A 20,697-nucleotide genomic window follows, 5' to 3' on the forward strand; every position below is an offset into this window, starting at 1 on the left:
CCCAGTAGTGATGTATGGAAGTGAGAGCTGGACCATCAAGAAGGCTGATCGCCGAAGAATGGATGCTTTTGAATTCTGGTGCTGGAGGAGACTCTTGAGAGTCCCATGGACTGCAAGAAGATCAAACACATCCATTCTGAAGGAAATCAGCCCTGAGTGCTCACTGGAAGGACAGAACCTGAAGCTGAGGCTCCAAGACTTTGGCCACCTCATGAGAAGAGAAGACTCCCTGGAAAAGACCCTGATGTTGGGAAAGATGGAAGGCGCAAGGAGAAGGGGACGACAGAGGGCGCGATGGTTGGACAGTGTTCTCGAAGCTACCAGCATGAGTTTGACCAAACTGCGGAAAACAGTGGAAGACAGAAGTGCCTGGCGTGCTCTGGTCCCTGGGGTCACGAAGAGTCGGACACGACTAAATGACTCAACAACAAAAGCGAGGGCTGGTGCTGCGGCAGTAGCAGGGAAATGTTGGAGGGAAGGCTGCTTACCTGCTCTTCCCGGCTTAGGAAAAGTTTTTGGTGAGAGCCAGTATGCGGTGTGTTACGGCACCAGTTCCGTCAGCCAGAGTGGGGGATCATCAAGAAGCTGCTCAGCAGCTCAGCGAACTTACAGAAGAAGCTCAACAACTGCTGAGGGCTCCCAAAAATAGGGGTCGTCTTATACATGGGGTTGTGTTATACACGGGAAAATACGGTAATCCTGGTGGTGGCTGGACTGCTTTGCAAGCTGCTTGTTCGCCCAGGGCTGCTGGTGCCAAGGCTCTGCTCTGGCAGATATCTGCAGGGAGGCCCCCTCACCCAATCCAGCTTGGTGGTCTTTGGACCCGCTTCCTCCTTTTCACCTTGGGAACTACCTGCCACTTGCTCTGGCCGAGGTGATGGGGGGGTGGCTCAGGAGGAGAAGCTGCTGTTGTTATGTTATGTTTGCATTTTATATGTTTTCATTTCATTTTACTTGTTATGTTGTTGTTTTATCTTACTTTAATGTTTTTATTCTATTGTTTTCTTTTCTTTTAATTCATTTTCTTTTCTTTTCTTTTCTTATAATTCCCAGTGCTTTTTTAGTTTAGAGGTACTCTCATTTTGACTCAAGAAAATCACCATGTTGTAGTTCAGATCGGGGAAAATAAATACAGTAAATGGACAAAATTAAAAAGATTCACAAACTGTTTAGGGGTATTCGTTCCCCCACGTATCCCCATAAAAAAGAGCACGGATAATTCCCATGGTGGGATAGCTCAGTTGGTAAAGCATGAGACTCTCAATCTCAGAGACGTGGGTTCGAGTCCCACACTGGGCAAAAAGATTCCTGCATTGCAGAGGGTTGGACTAGATGACCCTTGTGGTCCCTTCCAGCTCTAAGGTTTTAAGATTCTCTGTTCTACTTATTTATCGCACTGATATCTATTGTTCTATGGTGAGGTGAGGGAATAAAGAAGGGAGGGACCCTGGGCCACAAATCGTAGGTCAACCACACATCTTGCTCTTGGGATTCTCCACCCCCCCAGCCCAGAGATAATGCCCCCCTGCTCAGATATACTCCCAAATAGTTTATTTCATTTGATTGTTCTCATTGCCCTCCTCTGAGTACTTTACGTGCACCTTCCTCCCCGTTTTATTTATCTTTACACCACTGATTGTACAGTGGTACCTCGGGTTACAGATGCTTCAGGTTACATACGCTTCAGGTTTCAGCCTCTGCTAACCCAGAAATATTACCTCAGGTTAAGAACTTTGCTTCAGGATGAGAACGGAAATTGTGCTCTGGCGGCGTGGCAGCAGTGAGAACCCCCATTAGCTAAAGTGGTCTTCAGGTTAAGAACAGTTTCAGGTTAAGAACGGACTTCCGGAACGAATTAAGTACTTAACCCAAGGTACCAACTGTAAATAATATCTATGTGGTGAACAAAGGAGTTGAAAGAAAGAAAGAAAGAAAGAGCGGTATAAAAATTATTATTATTATTATTATTATTATTATTATTATTATTATTAATTGAATTTATATACCGCCTTATATACCGGGGGTCTCAGGGCGGTTCACAGAATAAAATTAAGATATAAAACCACAAAAATCATAATAAAAATAAAAACCACAACCCAACAGCCCCCCCAAAACACATTTTAAAAGGGCATAGGGATGTAAAACAGAAATCAAATTTCATCTACATGACAACCCTACCAGGTAGAGTGGGCTAGAAGAGTGACTAGTGTAAGGATTTGAACCCAGGCCTCTCTGAATTCCTGGTCTTGGGCTGCATACACCCCAGGCATTTAAGTGTCTGGGGAACGGTGCAGGGAACTGTAGCTCTGTGAGGGGCAAACTACAGTTCCCTGGGTGCTTTGGGGGAAGTCCTGCGCTTTAAATAATATGGTGACACCAGGCGCTATTTCAGCTCCCTCTGATCACTGGTTCCTGGTCCCTTAAGCAAACCAGAGGAGCAGAGACAGAAAGGGTAAAAGACTCTCTAAACAAAGTGGGGAATTTCTGAAATTGTTCGGGGGGCCACTCACCCTGGCCCCTGTCCCTTCCTCCCAGTGGTACGGCCTTGGGGAGCGTCTCGCAGCCCTTCTTCCCTATTCCTCCCCCCGTCCATCATTTCTTCTCTTCTCTCAAACTCTCCAGCTCTCGAATCCTGTCCTCGCAAATTAGGTCAGGGTTTGCAAATTTGCTGCTGGCAGCAAAAGTGGAGGTCGCAGGCAGGAGCAGACAGGGGAGGGGGCTGGCGGAAAGGAGAAAAGGAGAGGGGGGGAAACTTTGCATCGGCTGATGCAAAAAGAGCCTATAGTTTTCCCCCACCCCACCCCCCGCAAGGATTCGGAAGAGGGGAGGTCTTGGCAAAAATGGGGTTTGGGCCAAACTCTCTGCAATGGTGTCTTGAGCCTGTGTGTGGATTTGCCAGGCCAGGTTCCGCCTCACAAGGTTGTTGTGATTGAATGATACAGAATAAAGGCCAAAGGATCTCTGAGGGTGGGAGGGAGCTGATTTCCGGGTGGCCAAGTGATGAGGAGGTTTGGTGGGGGGAAGGCTGTGGGTTGAAATTAAGGGGGCATCAGGAGCAGTTAACTTCTAGGGCAAAAGGGGACAGGACACCCCCCCTTCAGCTAAGGGGCAACAGGGTGATCTTCCAATCACTGCATCAGAGGACGCCCCCCCAAAGGTTGCCACCTCCCCTCCCCTCGTGGGTGCCAGGAACACCAGAAATCCATGCCTTTAAAGCTTTGCTACAGGCCAGTATTCAACAGGTGCAGCCACGGGGTTGAAACGCTGCACCTGTTGAATTTCCACCTTCTGCCCCACACTGTGATTTAAGGCGAAATGTGGCGATCCCATTTACGGGTCTGGAGAGTGAACGGAGCCAGTATGAGTTTTCCCCCTAGTTAAGTTCTAGCACAGGGGTCAGCAAACGTTTTCAGCAGGGGGCCGGTCCGGACCTTGTGGGGGACCGGACTATATTTTGAAAAAAATAATAATGATCAAATTCCTATGCCCCACAATAACCCAGAGATGCATTTTAAATAAAAGCACACATTCTACTCATGTAAAAACACCAGGCAGGCCCCACAAATAACCCAGAGATGCATTTTCAATAAAAGGACACATTCTGCTCGTGTTAAAAGCACACCGCTTCCCGGACCATCCGCGGGCCGGATTGAGAAGGTGATTGGGCCGCATCCGGCCCCCGGGCCTTAGTTTGCCTACCAATGTTCTAGCACATACGCATTCTGTTTTTTCCGATTGGCACAAAGTTACACATTTGTTTCCTTGCTGACCCCCTGATTTCTGGAGTGCCCTGAGTGCGGATCTTACCATCATGGCTTAGAGATGGAGGAGGAGAGCGAGAAAGACGTGGCAGGCTGGGAAATCAGTAATTCACTTCCCAACATTGCAAATGTGATTTCCAGCAGCAGCGTAATTTTTAGCTTGCTAAAGGTTTCTATAGGTTAGCAGCTCTTGCGCAACTTACTCGTGAAGCTGTCGAGAGCTCATGCGCTGTAATAAACAGGATAATAGAATTGTAGTGTTCAAAAGGACCCCGTGGGTCATCTAGTCCAACCCCTTGCAATGCAGGAATCTCCAGGACAGCCAGCCATCCAACCTCCGTTTAAAAACATCCAATGAACAAGAGTCCACCACCTTCATTTCACCACCACTGCACATGGCAATATTTTAATTCTGAATTTTCAAAAAATTTCGCCACCCACCCTGGGACCTGCAGGTTGAAGGGCAGGTAATAATGGCACTAATTGTTAAAAGGCCAAATGGCAAACTTGGGGAAATGGAATGCTTCCCTGCTAGAACGTTGCATCAGAGGCAAAATGTCTTCCGAAATAAACAAGTTCAATGCTCATCAGTATTCTAGAAGATCCAGGTTGGGAAGACATGTTTGGAGAGAGGTGGTGTCTGGAAAGACACCGATAGCAGAAGGCAGAAAAAGCAACGCAACATCCACATGAGGATTGTGTCTCAAAGGGAAACAGAAAAAGATTGTGCTGTCGTTCACCTCTTCTGTTCTTCGCCCTTTTTCCAACAGGTGCTCACCACTTGGCGAATCTATCTCTTTGGGCTAAAGGTACCAGCCAAGGTGAGTGGAGGAACAAATGAGAAATTGTGTGTGTGTGTGTGTGTGTTTGTGTGTGTGTGATTTAAAATACATTTATACCTCTTTACACACCGTACATTTAAAGCACAACAAAGTACAGTTTGGGAATTGTAACTCTGTGATGGATAAACTACAGTTCCCACGATTCTTTTTGGGAAATAAAGTGCTTTAAATGTATCATTGTGTACAATCCTATCTCTGAGCAGTGAGAGACTCTTTGGGTCCCAGTGCTTACCCCAGAGTTCGGTTTCCTTGGGACGAAGGTCCTTAGGGACAATGGTGTTTTTAAGATAAACGGTTTTATTTACACATATAACCTGGCTCACTCCCAGAGATCTTGCTTCCCCATTAGGTTCTCAGGGAAGCCCCAAATAGATCCCTTTGGGATCTAGCACACAGCAAGAGAAGCCTCTGGGTCTCCGGCTTCCAGTGTCAGCCAAAAAAACGTACACCTTGGCCTATAGTTCTCCATCGGGTGAGGTGGGAGAAGACCCATCTCCATGGCAACAGGGCAACCTCTTTGGACATGTAAATGGCGGTACTTAACTGGCCAGCTAAAGCCGTTACCTTCACAAAGGAACTGGCTTGGGTTTCTTCTTATCCATTCTAACCTCACGGGTACAGGATCACAGGCTTAGAAGGGACCTCTGGGTGTCATCCAGACTGACCCTTGAGGCGTTCCCAAAGTAAAGGAAGGATTGAACTCTGATTAATAAGAATACACACAGAGGCTTGAACCAGCAAGACTCTGGGAAGGGTGCGTATAATCATCTCTGTCTCCACCCTCCGGCCCAGGTCGTTTTATTCACAAAAGAACTTTTTACAGAGTGTTCGTAAGAGCCAATCAGATTTCTTCTGAGCATTTCAACAAACCCCACGTGGGGACAAAGTTAAACTACCAAAACTAATTAAGCACACATATTTCTGCGGTAAACAAAACAGAACTACAAAGGAGTGCATTTGGCAACCCCTGAGGTCATAAACAAGCAATGCACATGATAAGGAGGATGGCCAGGAAGACAGCGATCATTATCACCTTCAGGTGAGATCTATTTCCTGGTCCTAAGATTAACATCCTAAGATTAACATATCGGAAAAGCTACATCAATGAAACTTGCCCACTATCTTTATGGCCCAGGATCCCTTCCTGGCAAGCAACTGGAAGCAACTGGGCTGCATACGTGACTGGTCAAGAAAGAGAAATGGGCAGTAGAGGAAATGGCCAGAGATGCAGAGGGTTGTGGGATTTGATCAGAAATTATTGTCAATGAATTAAACCCAGTCAACACAATGTATTCATCGTGGACACAATGGCTTGATGCATATTTTATAATTCCTCATAGTAATCCCACCTGACCCCACACTCTGGATATTTGCACTTCTACAGACCCTCCCCAAACCTATAGCAGTATGATGTGTATGCAGCCTAACAGTCATGGCTTCCTCCAGAAAATCCCGGGAACTGTAGTTTATTTATTTGTTATTACATTTATATAGCCACCTTTATCTTCCAAGGATCTCTAGGCTTCTGGCTCTCCTCCTCCATATTTCGTCCTTACAGCAACCCTGCCAGGCGGTTGTTTATCCCTCAGAGAGCTACGATTCACAGCATCCTTAAAACTCCCGTTCCCAGGATTCTTCAGGGGAGGTTATGCGCTTTGAACGTGTGCCGTGGACGCGACATTCGCTTCTGTCGCGTCACAACAAGTGACTCTTCTTTTCCCTCCCTTGCAGCTCGAATGCTCGTTCAATGTCCTGGAGATCCGAGCCTTAAACGCACTGCATCACAACCAGGTAGGAGCAAGGGGCATCTCCCACAAAGGGGTGCTCTTGCGATACAATAATCTTTTTGTCATTGTCCCATACAGAACAACGAAATTGAAAAAATCCACATCAGACATTTAAAAACCAATAAGCCTGCTATCCCAGCTATCCCAGCCTGGTTAGCCCCCTAAAAACTCTGATAAGGTAAAGGGACCCCTGACCATTAGGTCCAGTTGTGACCAACTCTGGGGTTGCGGCGCTCATCTCGCTTTATTGGCCAAGGGAGCTGGCGTACAGCTTCTGGGTCATGTGGCCAGCATGACTAAGCTGCTTCTGGCGAACCAGAGCAGCGCACGGAAACGCCATTTACCTTCCCACCGGAGCGGTACCTATTTATCTACTTGCACTTTGACGTGCTTTTGAACTGCTAGGTTGGCAGGAGCAGGGACCGAGCAACGGGAGCTCACTCCGTCGCGGGGATTCAAACCGCCGACCTTCTGATCGGCAAGTCCTGGGCTCTGTGGTTTAACGCACAGCGCCACCCGCGTCCCTTAAAAAAACAACAAAAAACAACTCTGATACCCCATAATTAAATACAATATACTCCCACAGAGACTACCTTATACTGCATTTAAAACCAAAATCGCATTTGGATAGAAACTGTTTCTCAGGCGGCTAGTCCTAGTCTTTAGAAGCTGAAAGAGATCATTTCCGCACTATCCTGCGCTATCTCTGCAGCTTTCTTATGGCACCTGGAAGCATAGATTTGATCCAAGGTGGGAAGAGTGCACCCAATTATTCTCTCCGCAGTCTTTACAACCCTGGACAGCTTTGTTTTTTCCCTGAGCATGCAGCTCCCAAACCACACATGATGGCGACATTGGTGTCTGTCGGGTGCTGACGCCTTTTGCCTTCCTTCTGCATTCAGATCCTGGTGGAGACGGAGAAGGCCAACTACAGCTTGAAATTCCCCACCCCGGAAAGCGCTGACCAGGTCACGAGGCATGTCAACACTTCCTTAGCCAAAATCTTCCCTAGCCCGGCCTCTGTGTGAGTATGAAGAAGCTGTAGGGTGGGGAGAACACTGGCTGCGGGTGGCGGGGTTGCCAAATTCAGTCATTCGCCATAACAGCGCCTCTCACGACAACTTGTGTGTGGGGGTGTGAGCGGAGGACCAAGGTATGCTTCCATGTTGTGGAAAACATGGAGGCGACGGCGACGATGATGATAAACTACAGTGGTACCTCAGGTTACATACGCTTCAGGTTACAGACTCTGCTAACCCAGAAATAGTACCTCGGGTTAAGAACTTTGCTTCAGGATGAGAACAGAAATCGTGCTCCGGCAGCGGGAGGCCCCATTAGCTAAAGTGGTACCTCAGGTTAAGAACAGTTTCAGGTTAAGAACGGACCTCTGGAGCGAATTAAGTACTTAACCCGAGGTACCACTGTATAGAAAAGGCCAGAGTCACACAGCACAATTCAAAGTGTTGGTGTTGACCTTTAAAGCCCTAAACGGCCTCGGCCCAGTATACCTGAAGGAGCGTCTCCACCCCCATCATTCTGCCCGGACACTGAGGTCCAGCTCTGAGGGCCTTCTGGCGGTTCCCTCACTGCGAGAAGCAAAGCTACAGGGAACCAGGCAGAGGGCCTTCTTGGTGGTGGCGCCCGCCCTGTGGAACGCCCTCCCACCAGATGTCAAAGCGATAAACAACTACCTGACATTCAGAAGAGATCTGAAGGCAGCCCTGTTCAGGGAAGTTTTTAATGTGTGGCATTTTAATGTATTTTTAATCTTTGTTGGAAACGGCCCAGAGTGCCTGGGGAAACCCAGCCAGATGGGCGGGGTACAAATAAATTATTATTATTATTATTATTATTATTATTATTATTATTATTATTATTATTATTATTATTATTCTTGTCAGTGTGGAACTGACTTCCCTTTCTAAATTCTAATGTGGAATGTATAGGATTTTCACCACAGAGATGCTAAAGGCTAGACTAGCAGCCTTCCCTTGCACCCGGTACCCTCCAGACATCCAATTTCTTGAGCTTTCATCCTGATCTGCTTGTGCATAGCTTTCATTGCGCATCCAGCATTAATTCTGATTTGCTTGCAGGGCGTTTACGCAATAGCTCTGTGGTTGGAGGCTGGGTACTTCTGAAAACCAGTTGCTGGAAGCGGCAGGAGGGGGGAGTGCCGTGTTTCTGTTGCCCTCAGGTCTTGCTTGTGGGTTTTCCTTGCTTGGCCGCTGTGAGAACAGGACGCTGGACTAGATGGGCCCCTGGCCTGATCCAGCTGCCAATCTCTTCTCATGCTTTTAGACGTCTCCCCATTAGCAATCCATAGCCCATCCTTCTCCAAGCCACAAAAAGTCTTTCTCTTTTTTAAAGTGGATTTTTTAAAAAATGCTAGGCCGTGAGAGTGCTTCAGACCACTTTATATCTCCAAACTCCTGGAGTGCACTTGACTCCCTCTTGTGTGCCCCACAACTCCTGTTTGTTCCAGCCAGGCGCCAGGGGCGCTGGGAGTTGTAGTTCAACTTGATTTGGGGGTTGGAAGAGGCTGGCACACAGAGAGAGACCACCCTGTGCCCGCTGAGAAATATAGCTTTTGACAGTGCGTTTCTCCCCGCTCCCAATTGTTTTCACACTAATTGATTTCTATCTCCTGGGGTTAACAACATCCTTGCAGAGGCAGAGACGGCTTGGCCCCCAAAGCCACCACCCCCCTCGTACCTACGGGATCGCCTCTCCTGGTATGTCCCACAGAGGAACTTACGGTCTTCAAACAAAAACATCTTGGAGGTCCCAGGCCACAGGGAGGTTAGGCTGGCCTCAACCAGAGCCAGGGCTTCTTCGGCTGTGGCTCCGATCTGGTGCAACGCTCTGCCACAAGAGACTGGGGCCCTGCGGGACTTGACATCTTTCCGCAGGGCCTGCAAGACACAGCTGTTCCACCAGGCCTTTGGCCAGGGCACAGCCTGACTCCCTCCTTTGGTAATCCTCACAGAACTCTAGCCCAATGGTTGCCATTGGTTTGATTTGAATTAATTTTATAACGAATGATTTTAGAGTATTGTGTTGTACTGTTGTACTGTTTTATTGTTGTTAGCCGCCCTGAGCCCGGCTTCGGCTGGGGAGGGCGGGATATAAATAAAATTTATTATTATTATTATTTATTTATTATTATTATTATTTCTCATGCCTCACCCTTAATCCCAGAAAGCCTGACCCCAAGGTTGTTCTGGTGCCCCCCATTGCTGGTGTCTCATAAGCAGAGCCTTGCTGAACAGGTCAAAGTCCCCTGTGGCGCAATGGGCAACGCATCTGGCTGTTGACCCGAAGGTTGGTGGTTTGAGCCCACCCAGGGACGGCTGTGGGCAGGGTGCCTGCATTTCAGAGGGGTTGGACTAGATGACCCTCGGGTCCCTTCCAACTTCTCAATTCTATGATTCCAAGAGTGGTGGGGGGAAAACCTAGTTCTCACAGAGGCCGCATATGAAGCCCAAAAACAGGACCAGAGTGAAAGAGTGTCAAAGCTCTCTCCCTGCTTGCGATCCTCATCAACTTGTAGGGCTCCATTTCCTGACCCAGACAGCCGAGTTCTCTTGCAGGGGAATTTAAAACCCCCTTTTTGAAAGAGTGGGAGGGGGAGGCAGGCAAACAGGCGACAAGCTGTTAGGTCGGGGCGGGCAAACGTTTGGCCCTCCGGACATTGCTGAACTACAGCTGCCGTCATCGCTGGCCATAGGCAGTGATTGGAGTTGTAGTTTGGCAACACCCAGAGGGACCAAAAAGGGTCCCCCACTGCTGTGTTAGGGAAGAGGCGACCCCCAAATTTACAGAGGTGTGCGCATATCCCTCGCACTTTCAGTGTGGCAGAGTGGTTTGTGGAGAATGGGCCTAGGAGTTTAAATCTCTGCTCAGCTATGTCTCACCATGTTAGGATGTCCCTTTTTTCATCGGAGAAATGTTGGAAGGTGTGGATTATTGTGAGGATTAAAGGGGGGGGAAACCATGGATACCACTTTAAGCTCCTTGGAGAATGGATGAGTGGATCAATCGATCAATACCTTGTCGTGCTCTTGTGATGCAGTATTTAGACAAGACTATCAGATCAGTTAAAGCTTGGTGGCAGTGGGACTGTTACTATGATTATTTTTTTGTTATGCTGTCCATTGTTGTGCTTTTTTATTACAGTGGTACCTCGGTTTTTCAGCGTCTCAGAAGCTGAACGTTTTGGTTTTTGAACACCGAAAACCCAGAAGTAATTGCTTCTGTTTTCAAACGTGCCTTGGGATCTGAACGGCTTCCACTGTGTGCTTTTCCATTTTTCCAGTTGAAAAATGCCCTTTGCACCTCAGTTTTCAAACATTTCGGAAGTCGAATGGTCTTCTGGAACATACTACATTTGAGAGCTGAGATACCACTGTACTATGCTCCGTAAAATGTGTGTTTAATGTCGTACACCGTTACACTGAGATCTTTTGATAAAGGGCAGTATATAAATCAAATAAACGATAACAAAATAACTCAGGAAATGCCTTCCTTCTCCTCCTCTTGTTGCAGCTGCCTCATACGCCATGGGACCGTGGAGACCCCAGAGACGCCACGGGACATGTCCCCCAACTCTGAAAGCTCCAGCTCCACGACGCACAGCATTTGCGGTGAGGGGGGAAGATGGAGAGGCGGGGTGGTGGTGGCGGCCATTGGGTGTGTGGAATGTTCCGGAACCTGCCAGGGTTTTTCCTCCCGCTTCCCAGCGCCCAGAGAGGCAGGTGGTGCGATCTTCATTCACAGGAAATTATATGAAATTTTAATTACAGCCGCTGCATTATGCACTTAACCCACTGACCCGAATCCCGGAAGGGGTGTCCTGAAGAAAACACAAATTGCTTTCCTGGATCGGGCAGAAAAGTGCATTTAGCCCAGCCTTCTGTCTCCAGGGCTAGCAGCCAAATGGGCCTCGGAGGCCCACGATCCGGGCTTGGCGGTCAGAGGCATCTTCTCAAGCCTGCCTCTTAACAACAGATAATCAAAGGAATATTGCATCAAGGCAGATAGAGGTTTTCAACCTTTCTGAGTCCACGGCTCCCTTGATCAACTGCATTCTTTCTGCGGCACCCCTGTGGGGCTCAGAAGCCCAGTTATGACACCCCTTGCCTGCAGAGCGGGCAGCCCCACACCCCTTTTCAAACGCCCTTCTCTCGGATTCCCCTCCTTGGGAGTCCTCTGGGCAGCCGCTCCTGGTCTCTGAGCTGCCTCCCATGATCCATAGATAGGTGCTTCTTCACACTGTCCCACAGGGGCCTGGAACTTGCCTGTCCACTCCCATCGTGGGTCCTATGCGGCCTAGGACCCACGTACCTACGGGACCGCCTCTCCTGGTATGCCCTGCGGAGGACTTTTAAGGTCCACAAATGACAACACTTTGGAGGTCCCAAGTCGCAAGGAGGTTAGATCGGTCTAAACTAGGGCCAGGGCCTTTTCAGCACTGGCCCCGACTTGTGGAACGCTCTGTCACAAGAGACCAGGGCCCTGCGGGATTTGACATCTTTTCGCAGGGCCTGCAAGACGGAGCTGTTCCGCCTGGCCTTTGGTTTGGACTCAGTCTGACCCTCATGTCTTCCCTCCCCTTATGGTTTTGATTAATAATAAAAATAAATAAATAAATAAATAAATAAAAATAAAAATACAATTATTTATACCCCGCCCTCCCCAGCCAAGGCGGCTAACAAGCAATAATAAAAACAAGTTGAATACATCTTAAAAACAAATTAAAATACAGCATTAAAACGTTGAAACATTAAAATGCAGCCTCATCACAGGAGGAGAAAGGGCTACTACTAAAATGAGGCTGCATTTTAAATTGTATTTTAACTCATATTTTAACCCATATTTTAACCCGTATTTTAATTAACTGTTTTTTTTCTTTTTCTATTACGTTTTATTGTAATTTTATTGGTGTTGGCCGCCCTGAGCCCAGCTCTGCCAGGGACGGCGGAGTATAAATAAAATTTATTATTATTATTAACAGCAAGGGCTGAGGGCAGCATCTTACTCACTTTGGGAGGCGGCAGCAGGCACTGCTAGGCCTGCATGGTAGAAAGGCTCCCCCTCAGCACTGGGCACTCAGCTCCCAGGCAGGCATTGGACACAGCAAGCACAAGAAATGCCAGCACATTGCCTGTCTGCCCAGCTTCCCACCTATCTGTCCATTCCCAACAGCAAGCGCTGGCGGACTGACTGGCCGGACTCCCTCACCCACTTGCCTGCTTACTCTGAGGCCGCCTCAGCTGCTGGCAACCAGCACCCCCTGGCCAGCCCCAGAGGCACCATTTGCCTGCAGAGCTTGTAGCCAGGGCTGCTGCAACAAACAGCTGTGCAAGCCTTTGGGGGGCAGAGACATGAGAGGGCGTCAGAAGATGGAGGGAAGGAAATAAATTTAAAAATTAATCCAGAATGCAGCAGCTAGACTGGTGACTGGGAGTGGCCACCGAGAACATATAACACCGATCCTGAAAGATCTTCATTGGCTCCCAGTACGTTTTTGAGCACAATTCAAAGTGTTGGTGCTGACCTTGAAAGCCCTAAACGGCCTCAAAGGCCCAGTATACCTGAAGGAGCGTCTCCACCCCCATCGTTCAACCCGGTCCAGCGCCGAGGGCCTTCTGGCGGTTCCCTCACTGTGAGAAGTGAGGTTACAAGGAACCAGGCAGAGGGCCTTCTCGGTAGTGGCACCTGCCCTGTGGAACGCCCTCCCACCAGATGTCAAGGCAATAAACAACTATTTTACTTTTAAAAGACATCTGAAGGCGGCCCTATTTAGGGAAGTTTTTAATGTTTGAACGCTGTATTGTTTTTGATATTTGGTTGGAAGCCGCCTAGAGTGGCTGGGGAGACCCAGTCAGATGGGCGGGGTATAAATAATAAATTATTATTATAAGAGGGACAGAGGCCAGTATTGCCCACGGCACCCCTGACTATCATTCAAGGTATCCCAGGGTGCCAGGGCACACTGGTTGAGTACGAATGAGGACAGGGAAGCTCCATGTGAGCCTGAGACATGGGTAGGCAAATTAAGGCCCGGGGGCCGGATCCGGCCCAATCGCCTTCTAAATCCAGCCCGCGGATGATCCGGGAATCAGCGTATTTTTACATGAGTAGAATGTGTGCTTTTATTTAAAATGCACCTCTGGGTTATTTGTGGGGCCTGCCTGGTGTTTTTACATGAGTAGAATGTGTGCTTTTATTTAAAATGCATCTCTCGATTATTTGTGGGGCATAGGAATTCGTTCATTCCCCCCTCCCAATATAGTCCGGCCCCCCACAAGGTCTGAGGGACAGTGGACCGGCCCCCTGCTGAAAATGTTTGCTGACCCCTGGCCTAAGATATTCCATTTTCTTGCTGCCTGTGACAAATAGGGGTTTTCGGGAGGTTTGGATTGAATTTGACAGTGGCTCCCAAATCCCCCCCCCCACAGATGACTTGAAAATTGCTAAGGGTCTTGATGGACCACTTAAATTGTTTTTCTGCCTGTGGTAGCATTTGTAATGCGCTGTGCTAGGAAATGAATGATTCATAATCTTTTTTTTAATCGCTCCCTTTATTGCTCACATCCTGCATTTTATCGTATTGCGATTTCAATCCCACAGAATCCAAATTGCAATACAGTAAAACAAAATGTGAGTGATAAAGATCCAATTGCAAATCAATAGGAGCCTTGAATGCCACGGGTGTGCTGCTCCCATGGCGAATTCAGGCCTGTGAATTCCAGTAGGTCTACTTGGAGTAACAGTTAGCCAAAAGACATCCCCCGGCGTTTGCGAGAACAAAGCCTCCGTACAGAGGAGCCTGAGCGATAATATGCGCCCTTTTGCTTTTCCTCAGGAGGCTTTTCCGAAACCTATGCGGCTCTCTGCGACTACAACGGACACTCTTGCCGCGAGGAGGTGCAGTGGGTAAGTCGGTGGACCCGATTCTCAGGCGCCCTCTCCGATAACCTTGAGGAGAGAGACCCCCTTCGCCAGAGCAAGGGGGTTAGCGATTGTATCCTGAAAGAGAAACCGCCAGAAAAGTAGCAATTGTTCAGGATGTGGCTGCTTTGTGGCTTTCTCACCTCCTCGCTCGCCACAAGGACTTTTAGGTGGAGCAACTCGCACGGGGTGGCGGTTCCCCCCCCCTTCCGCCTCGCCCAGGGGTTTGGTGCAAATCGAGGCACCTTCGCTCTGTTTCCGAAACCCTCGCTTCCTGCTCTTCTGCTCAAAAACAATATGCAAATCTGCTCTGGGAGGTTTCTGGGCGAATGTGACAGGCAAATCCAGGCCACAGTCAGTGACGATGGCAGCCTTGGAAAAATATGTGTGTGGCTTGTTTTTGGTTTTTGGTTTTTTTTATAGTGGGAAGTTTGAGCTGGAAATAGAGAACCTGGGGGGTGGAGAAGATCTGGCAGCAGAATGGTTTCATGCACGCTTTGTGGGTGTATGAAGATGGATATATTATCTTGGTTTTTGTGGCGGGTGGGGAGGCCACAATTTACCTCTTCCTCCATTCAAAACTCTGAAACTCACTGGCTCATCTTGAGCCTACCTCACACGATTGTTGTGGGGGGACAGGGTTCGGGAGGAGAAAACCTTTATGTTGCCCTGAGCTCCTTAAGGCAAACTATATTAATCATCAATTGATTTATTTCCTTTCTGGCTACCGTCTTATCCCTCGTGCTGTAGGACGTTGACACAATTTACCATTCCGAAGACAACCGGGAATTCAACCTCCTCGATTTCTGTCACCTGGAAAGCCGGTGAGGAGAAGCCACGTAAAACCATCTCTGTTAATAATAATAATAATAATAATTTATTATTTCTACCCCGTCCATCCACAGACCTCAAATCCATCCTCAAACTGCTATGCGCTCACTAGGCAAGTGCCTCAGTCTCTCCCCTTCAATCTGCAGTATGGGTCTAATAGTGGCGGCCTACCTTGGAAGGCTGTTGTGCAGACTGCCTTGTGAAGCACACAGGTTGCCCGCACCATCCATTTAAAGTACACGGCTTCCCCCAGAGAATTCTGGGAGCTGTTGTTTGTGGAGGGTGCTGGGAATTGTAGCTTGGGCCAGGGGCAAACTGCAGTTCCCAGGTTTTCCTTGAGGAGAAGCGATGTGCGTTAAGTGTACAGCCAGTGCCGGATTTACGTATAAGCTAAACAAACTATAGCTTAGGGCCCCATTCTCTTGAGGGCCCCCAAAAAAATAAAAGAAAAAAAACCTGGATGTACATTTCCAAAATATAAGATAAAATACAAATAAATTAAAACCTACAAACAGCAACAGTGTTTGGTGTTGTGTGGGCTCCTATGATGTAAGTCATGGGCCCCGCCTGCTAGCCTGCTCCCTAAAATATCACTGGTTTGCTCCTTTCTATATGGCTTTAGATACCCATTAGGTCCATAAATTACCATATAGCATATATTCAACACAAAAAAACAGTGACAATTTGTTGTTGACACAGGACAGATGGACATATAAAGGGCCCCATTACCTTCGGCTTAGGGTCTCATCAAACCTAAATCCGGCCCTGTTGGGGCAACATAATTAACAGGGCACTGAAATATTAAAGAGGTCGAAACGAAACATTGCTAAGGGAAGTCGGATATAAAACACGCATTTCAAACGGCACAATTAGCAAGAGAATAAAATCAGAATGGAAGGTATCTGCTACCGTCGCTGGCGGTGGTTCATGGTGGGCAGAAGCGGCTGCAGAAGGTCAGGCCCCGTGACTTGAGTCTGCACTGAGAGGCAGCCAAGATTGGCTCAGCAGCCTTAGCTTTTTGCAGCTGGAGTCAGTCCAGGCAAGGATTTGCCACTCCCTCCCCTAATCCCATTTCCCTCTCCCCCCTTTCTGCTTCTCCTCGCAGGGACTTGGCTCTGATCGTGGCTGCTTTGGCATACAACCAGTGGTTCACCAAACTCTACTGCAAGGACTTGCGGCTGGTAGGTCTCCCAAACTGCGGGCAGGCGGCTGGGTGCCGATTGGGTCGGGAGGCAGGGAGGCTACCATTAGGTGGCGCCAGAGCCCACAACCGGAAGAGCCAAGTAATTCAAGTTTGGTCCTCCTCCCTGCCGAGTCCTCCAAAGGCCACTCTTGAGACAAAGGAGGAGGAATTCTGACAGCCAATGGCAACCCCGGGACTGGTTGTTAAGCAGGAAGGCGAGTCGGGGGCTGGCCAACAGCAGTGCAGTGTAGTGGTTAGCATGCCAGACTAGGATCTGGGAGAGACCAGGGTTCAATTTCCCGCTTGACCCACAAAGCTCACTACTGGGTGACCCTGGGTCAGTCTCACTGCCTCTCAGCCTAAGGTAAAGGTAAAGGGACCCCTGACCATTAGGTCCAGTCGTGGCTGACTGTGGGGTTGCGGCGCTCATCTCGCTTTATTGGCCGAGGGAGCCGGCGTACAGCTTCCGGGTCACGTGGCCAGCATGACTAAGCTGCTTCTGGCGAACCAGAGCAGCGCACGGAAACGCCGTTTGCCTTCCCGCCGGAGTGGTACCTATTTATCTACTTGCACTTGGACGTGCTTTTGAACTGCTAGGTTGGCAGGAGCAGGGACCGAGCAACGGGAGCTCACCCCGTGGTGGGGATTCGAACCGCCGACCGGTTCGGCCGACCGATCGGCAAGTCCTAGGCTCTGTGGTTTAGACCACAGCGCCACCCACGTCCCTGCCTCTCAGCCTAGCCTACCTCGAAAGGTTGTTGTGGGAATTTAAATGAGCAGGGAGAACTTGTGTACACCAGTTTGAGCTTCTTGGAGGGACTTAGGTGGGGCAGAAATGCAGTAAAATAAAAATACATTTTAAAAAGAACGAGTGCCTCCACTGACAGGAACCAAGTGGGTGCGCGGAACAAAGAATTTCCTTCTCTCTTAGGATAACCCACACCTGGGATTTTCGCTCTGCCGTCTTAGAGGCAAAGGAGCCTGTTCATAGGAATGGCTACCAGCTTTGGCAATAAGAATAAGAATAATAGTAATAGTAATAATAATTTAATATGTGTACCTGCCCATCTAGCTGGGTTTCTGCCGCCACTCTGGGCGGCTTCCAACAGAAGGCAGCAGCGATGCTCGGTCCAGGTTTGCTCCAAGCGTCGCCTCCCGCCGTTAACTCCCTTCCCACTGAAGGAATGGGTTTCCCAAATCTAAAGCCTGACTGTGCAGTCAGTCTGAAACGGGCCCCAAAATCCCCATTTTTCCTTCTCCAAGGGTCCATTAGCTAAAAACCGTTAACTTGAGCACTTGAGCCAATGTATAACAGGAACCCAGCTGTATAAACAAAGCCCTCTCCTTTATCAGTCCGTGACGCTTAATGGATGGCCTTGTCAGTTCCGAAGTGGAGACGGGATGGCAGGGCTGGGGCTTATCTTATCTTGTAGGTTGTAAATATCCTGACACACTGACGCACAGACTCTGCAAGACAGGGTCTGTCAGCCCCCACGGCCGGAGATAGAGATGGCGTCAAGGGAAACTCCTATAGCTGAGTGACCCTCTTAACCCCAAGATAAGAGTACAGGAACAGGAACATCTGTTTATGTTTATGGATTTCAACTTACGTGTATGAACGTACGAGGCTGGATTCCTGGGGAAGGGGGGAGAGGGTGCCTGGAGGATATATATACTGTGTGAAATCTCTCTTTCTTCGGACTTGCTGTGAACTGACCACGCAAGTGCCTTTCTGCTACTCCAGAGAGCAGAAATAAAGAACTCTTTTTCGGAATCTACCTCGGTGTCTTTTGACTCCTTCCTCCCTCTCCGGGAGCAACGCTCACCCTACCAATTGGTAATAATAATAATAATAATAATAATAATAATAATAATAATAATAATAATAAATTTTATTTATATCCCGCCCTCCCCAGCCGAAGCCGGGCTCAGGGCAGCTGACAACAATAAAACAATACAAAAGTACAACACAAACAACACTCTAAAATCATTCATTATAAAATTAATTAAATTCAAGCCAATGGCCACCATTGGGCCAGAGCTCTGCGAAGATTGCCAAGGGAGGGAGTCAGGCTGTGCCCTGACCAAAGGCCTGGCGGAACAGCTCTGTCTTGCAGGCCCTGCGGAAAGATGTCAAGTCCCGCAGGGCCCTAGTATCTTGTGACAGAGTGTTCCACCAGGTCGGAGTCACAGTCGAAAAAGCCCTGGCTCTAGTTGAGGCCAGCCTAACTTCTCTGTGGCCTGGGACCTTCAAGATGTTTTTATTTGAAGACTGTAAGTTTCTCTGTGGGGCATACCAGGAGAGGCGGTCCCGTAGGTATGAGGGTCCTAGGCCGTATAGGGCTTTAAAGGTTAAAACCAGCACCTTAAACCTGATCCTGTACTCCACCGGGAGCCAGTGCAGTTGATATAGCACCGGATGAATGTGATCTCGCAGCGAAGACCCCGTAAGGAGTCTCGCTGCAGCATTCTGCACCCGTTGGAGTTTCTGGGTCAGTCTTAAGGGCAGCCCCACGTAGAGCGAGTTACAATAATCCAGTCTGGAGGTGACCGTCGCGTGGATCACAGTGGCTAGGTCAGGGCGAGAGAGGTAAGGAGCCAACTGCTTAGCTTGGCGGAGATGGAAAAATGCCACCTTTGTTATAGCTGCAATCTGCGCCTCCATGGAAAGGGAGGTGTCAAAGATTACACCCAAACTCTTAACGGACGGTGCTGGCACTAACTGCGCCCCCGCAAGAGATGGGAGTCTAAGAAGGCTACACCACCCCGTTCAAAGCACCCACCCAAACCTTCCCTGGCACCCACACCTCTTCTTTCCTCCCTAGGGCTCCGAGGTCGCTGAGCAGGTTCTTCACACGGTGAGCAAATCCCACCACCTAGAGGAGCTGGTGCTGGACAATGCAGGGTTAAAAACGTGAGGCATTGCTAGATTCACCTTTGCGCAGCTGCATGCGGATTGGGGGCGGGGGAGAGAGAGTCTTCCGGTTTTTGTAGGTGCCTTTCGGCCGGGGCCAAGCCCATGCGCGATGCTGAGGGTGTGCCGCAAAGTATCAGGTCCAGTTTTTGCGGTGCGCACCTTCAGCGCTGGACATTGCTGTACTTTCAGTCGCACAGAGCCTGTTTCTATTGCTATTGCTATTTCATTGCTTGCAGTCTGCACCAGTGGGAGGGGCTTGGTGGAATGGGAGGGGCTTAGTGGAATGGGAGGGGCTTGGCGGATCGTATCCCCTGACGTTTCCTGTTCTGGGCACGTAATGCAGGTCTTTCTGTACCTGCGCACTCACACCTTTTCAAAGAAATAATATTCAAATATCCCAGTAATGTCATTTGAAGGTTGCAGGTTTTCCTCCCCATATGGGGCAGCTGCGTATTCCTGCATCGCAGCAGGTTGGACTAAATGATCCTCAAGGTCCCTTCCAACTCTGCAATCCCACGATTCTTTGAATACTCTGGGGTTTTGCTGCGTTGCCGCAAGAAAAACATACCACCTTGCAAAGGTGTGTACACCCTAAAAGATCGGTTTAAGGAGAAAAAAACCTGTAAAATGAATATCAGTTGAGTACACAAGTGCATATACTAGCAGCCTTGTTTACCATGGTTTGCAGTACAGTGGTAGCTCTGGTTACATACTTAATTCGTTCCAGAGGTCCTGAAACTGTTCTTAACCTGAAGCACCACTTAAGCTAATGGGGCCTCCTGGTGCCGTCGCGCCGCCAGAGCACGATTTCTGTTCTCATCCTGAAGCAAAGTTCTTAACCCGAGGTAATATTTCTGAGTTAGCGGAGTCTGTAACCTGAAGCGTATGTAACCCGAGGTACCACTGTAAAGGATTATGAGTAAGATGGAAAACATGCTTTGTTTCAATTAATTTGCACAAGGGTGTATATGAACAAATGCAAACATCCGAATTATGAAAGGAGATCTCACTCCTGTCTCATTTTGGCCCTGCGACCCTTGATTCAATCCAGCTCCCCCTGTGACTTCCCTGCTGGGGAGCTTTCCTCTCACTTGTTTTCATCTCTCCTGGTGCTTTTGCAGAGATTTCGCCCTGAAACTGGCCTGCGTCCTGGCGGAGAACCCAAACGCCGTCCTCCATGCCCTCACTCTCTCCCACAACCCCTTGGAGGACAAAGGTGAGGAGGGATCCTGAACCAACAATGGGGGTAAAAAAAGCTTCTCTGCTCTTTGCTCATCTTTGCCCCACTTTGCTTCTCGTCCCCCTTGAACAGGTCTCAGCGCCTTGAGCCAGCAGCTTCTGTGTTTCCCCAAAGGCCTCAGCAAACTTTGCCTTTCCAAGACCAGCATCACTGCTAAAGGTAGGCTTGGCAGGGGTGGGC

At 48.8% G+C, this 20,697-nt stretch overlaps 1 protein-coding gene and 1 non-coding gene across 5 annotated transcripts in view; both read left to right on the plus strand.

Annotated features, from left to right (window-relative positions):
- The window catches only part of CARMIL3 (capping protein regulator and myosin 1 linker 3), an 81,468-nt gene that overhangs the window by 17,895 nt on the left and 42,876 nt on the right, over window positions 1–20,697 (plus strand). For all 4 annotated transcript variants that reach the window (XM_053362927.1, XM_053362928.1, XM_053362930.1 and 1 more), the window contains exons 3-12: window positions 4,532–4,582; window positions 6,335–6,394; window positions 7,293–7,414; window positions 10,939–11,036; window positions 14,261–14,331; window positions 15,097–15,170; window positions 16,283–16,358; window positions 19,186–19,274; window positions 20,399–20,493; window positions 20,590–20,676. In XM_053362927.1, the coding sequence (XP_053218902.1) occupies window positions 4,532–4,582; window positions 6,335–6,394; window positions 7,293–7,414; window positions 10,939–11,036; window positions 14,261–14,331; window positions 15,097–15,170; window positions 16,283–16,358; window positions 19,186–19,274; window positions 20,399–20,493; window positions 20,590–20,676 (823 nt within the window). The remainder of the gene's footprint in view (window positions 1–4,531; window positions 4,583–6,334; window positions 6,395–7,292; window positions 7,415–10,938; window positions 11,037–14,260; window positions 14,332–15,096; window positions 15,171–16,282; window positions 16,359–19,185; window positions 19,275–20,398; window positions 20,494–20,589; window positions 20,677–20,697) is intronic.
- On the plus strand, window positions 1,221–1,299 carry TRNAE-CUC (transfer RNA glutamic acid (anticodon CUC)). The gene has a single exon. It is a non-coding gene; the product is annotated as a tRNA-Glu (tRNA).

This window comes from Podarcis raffonei, chromosome 13, assembly GCF_027172205.1.
Source record: "Podarcis raffonei isolate rPodRaf1 chromosome 13, rPodRaf1.pri, whole genome shotgun sequence".
NCBI lineage: Eukaryota > Metazoa > Chordata > Lepidosauria > Squamata > Lacertidae > Podarcis > Podarcis raffonei.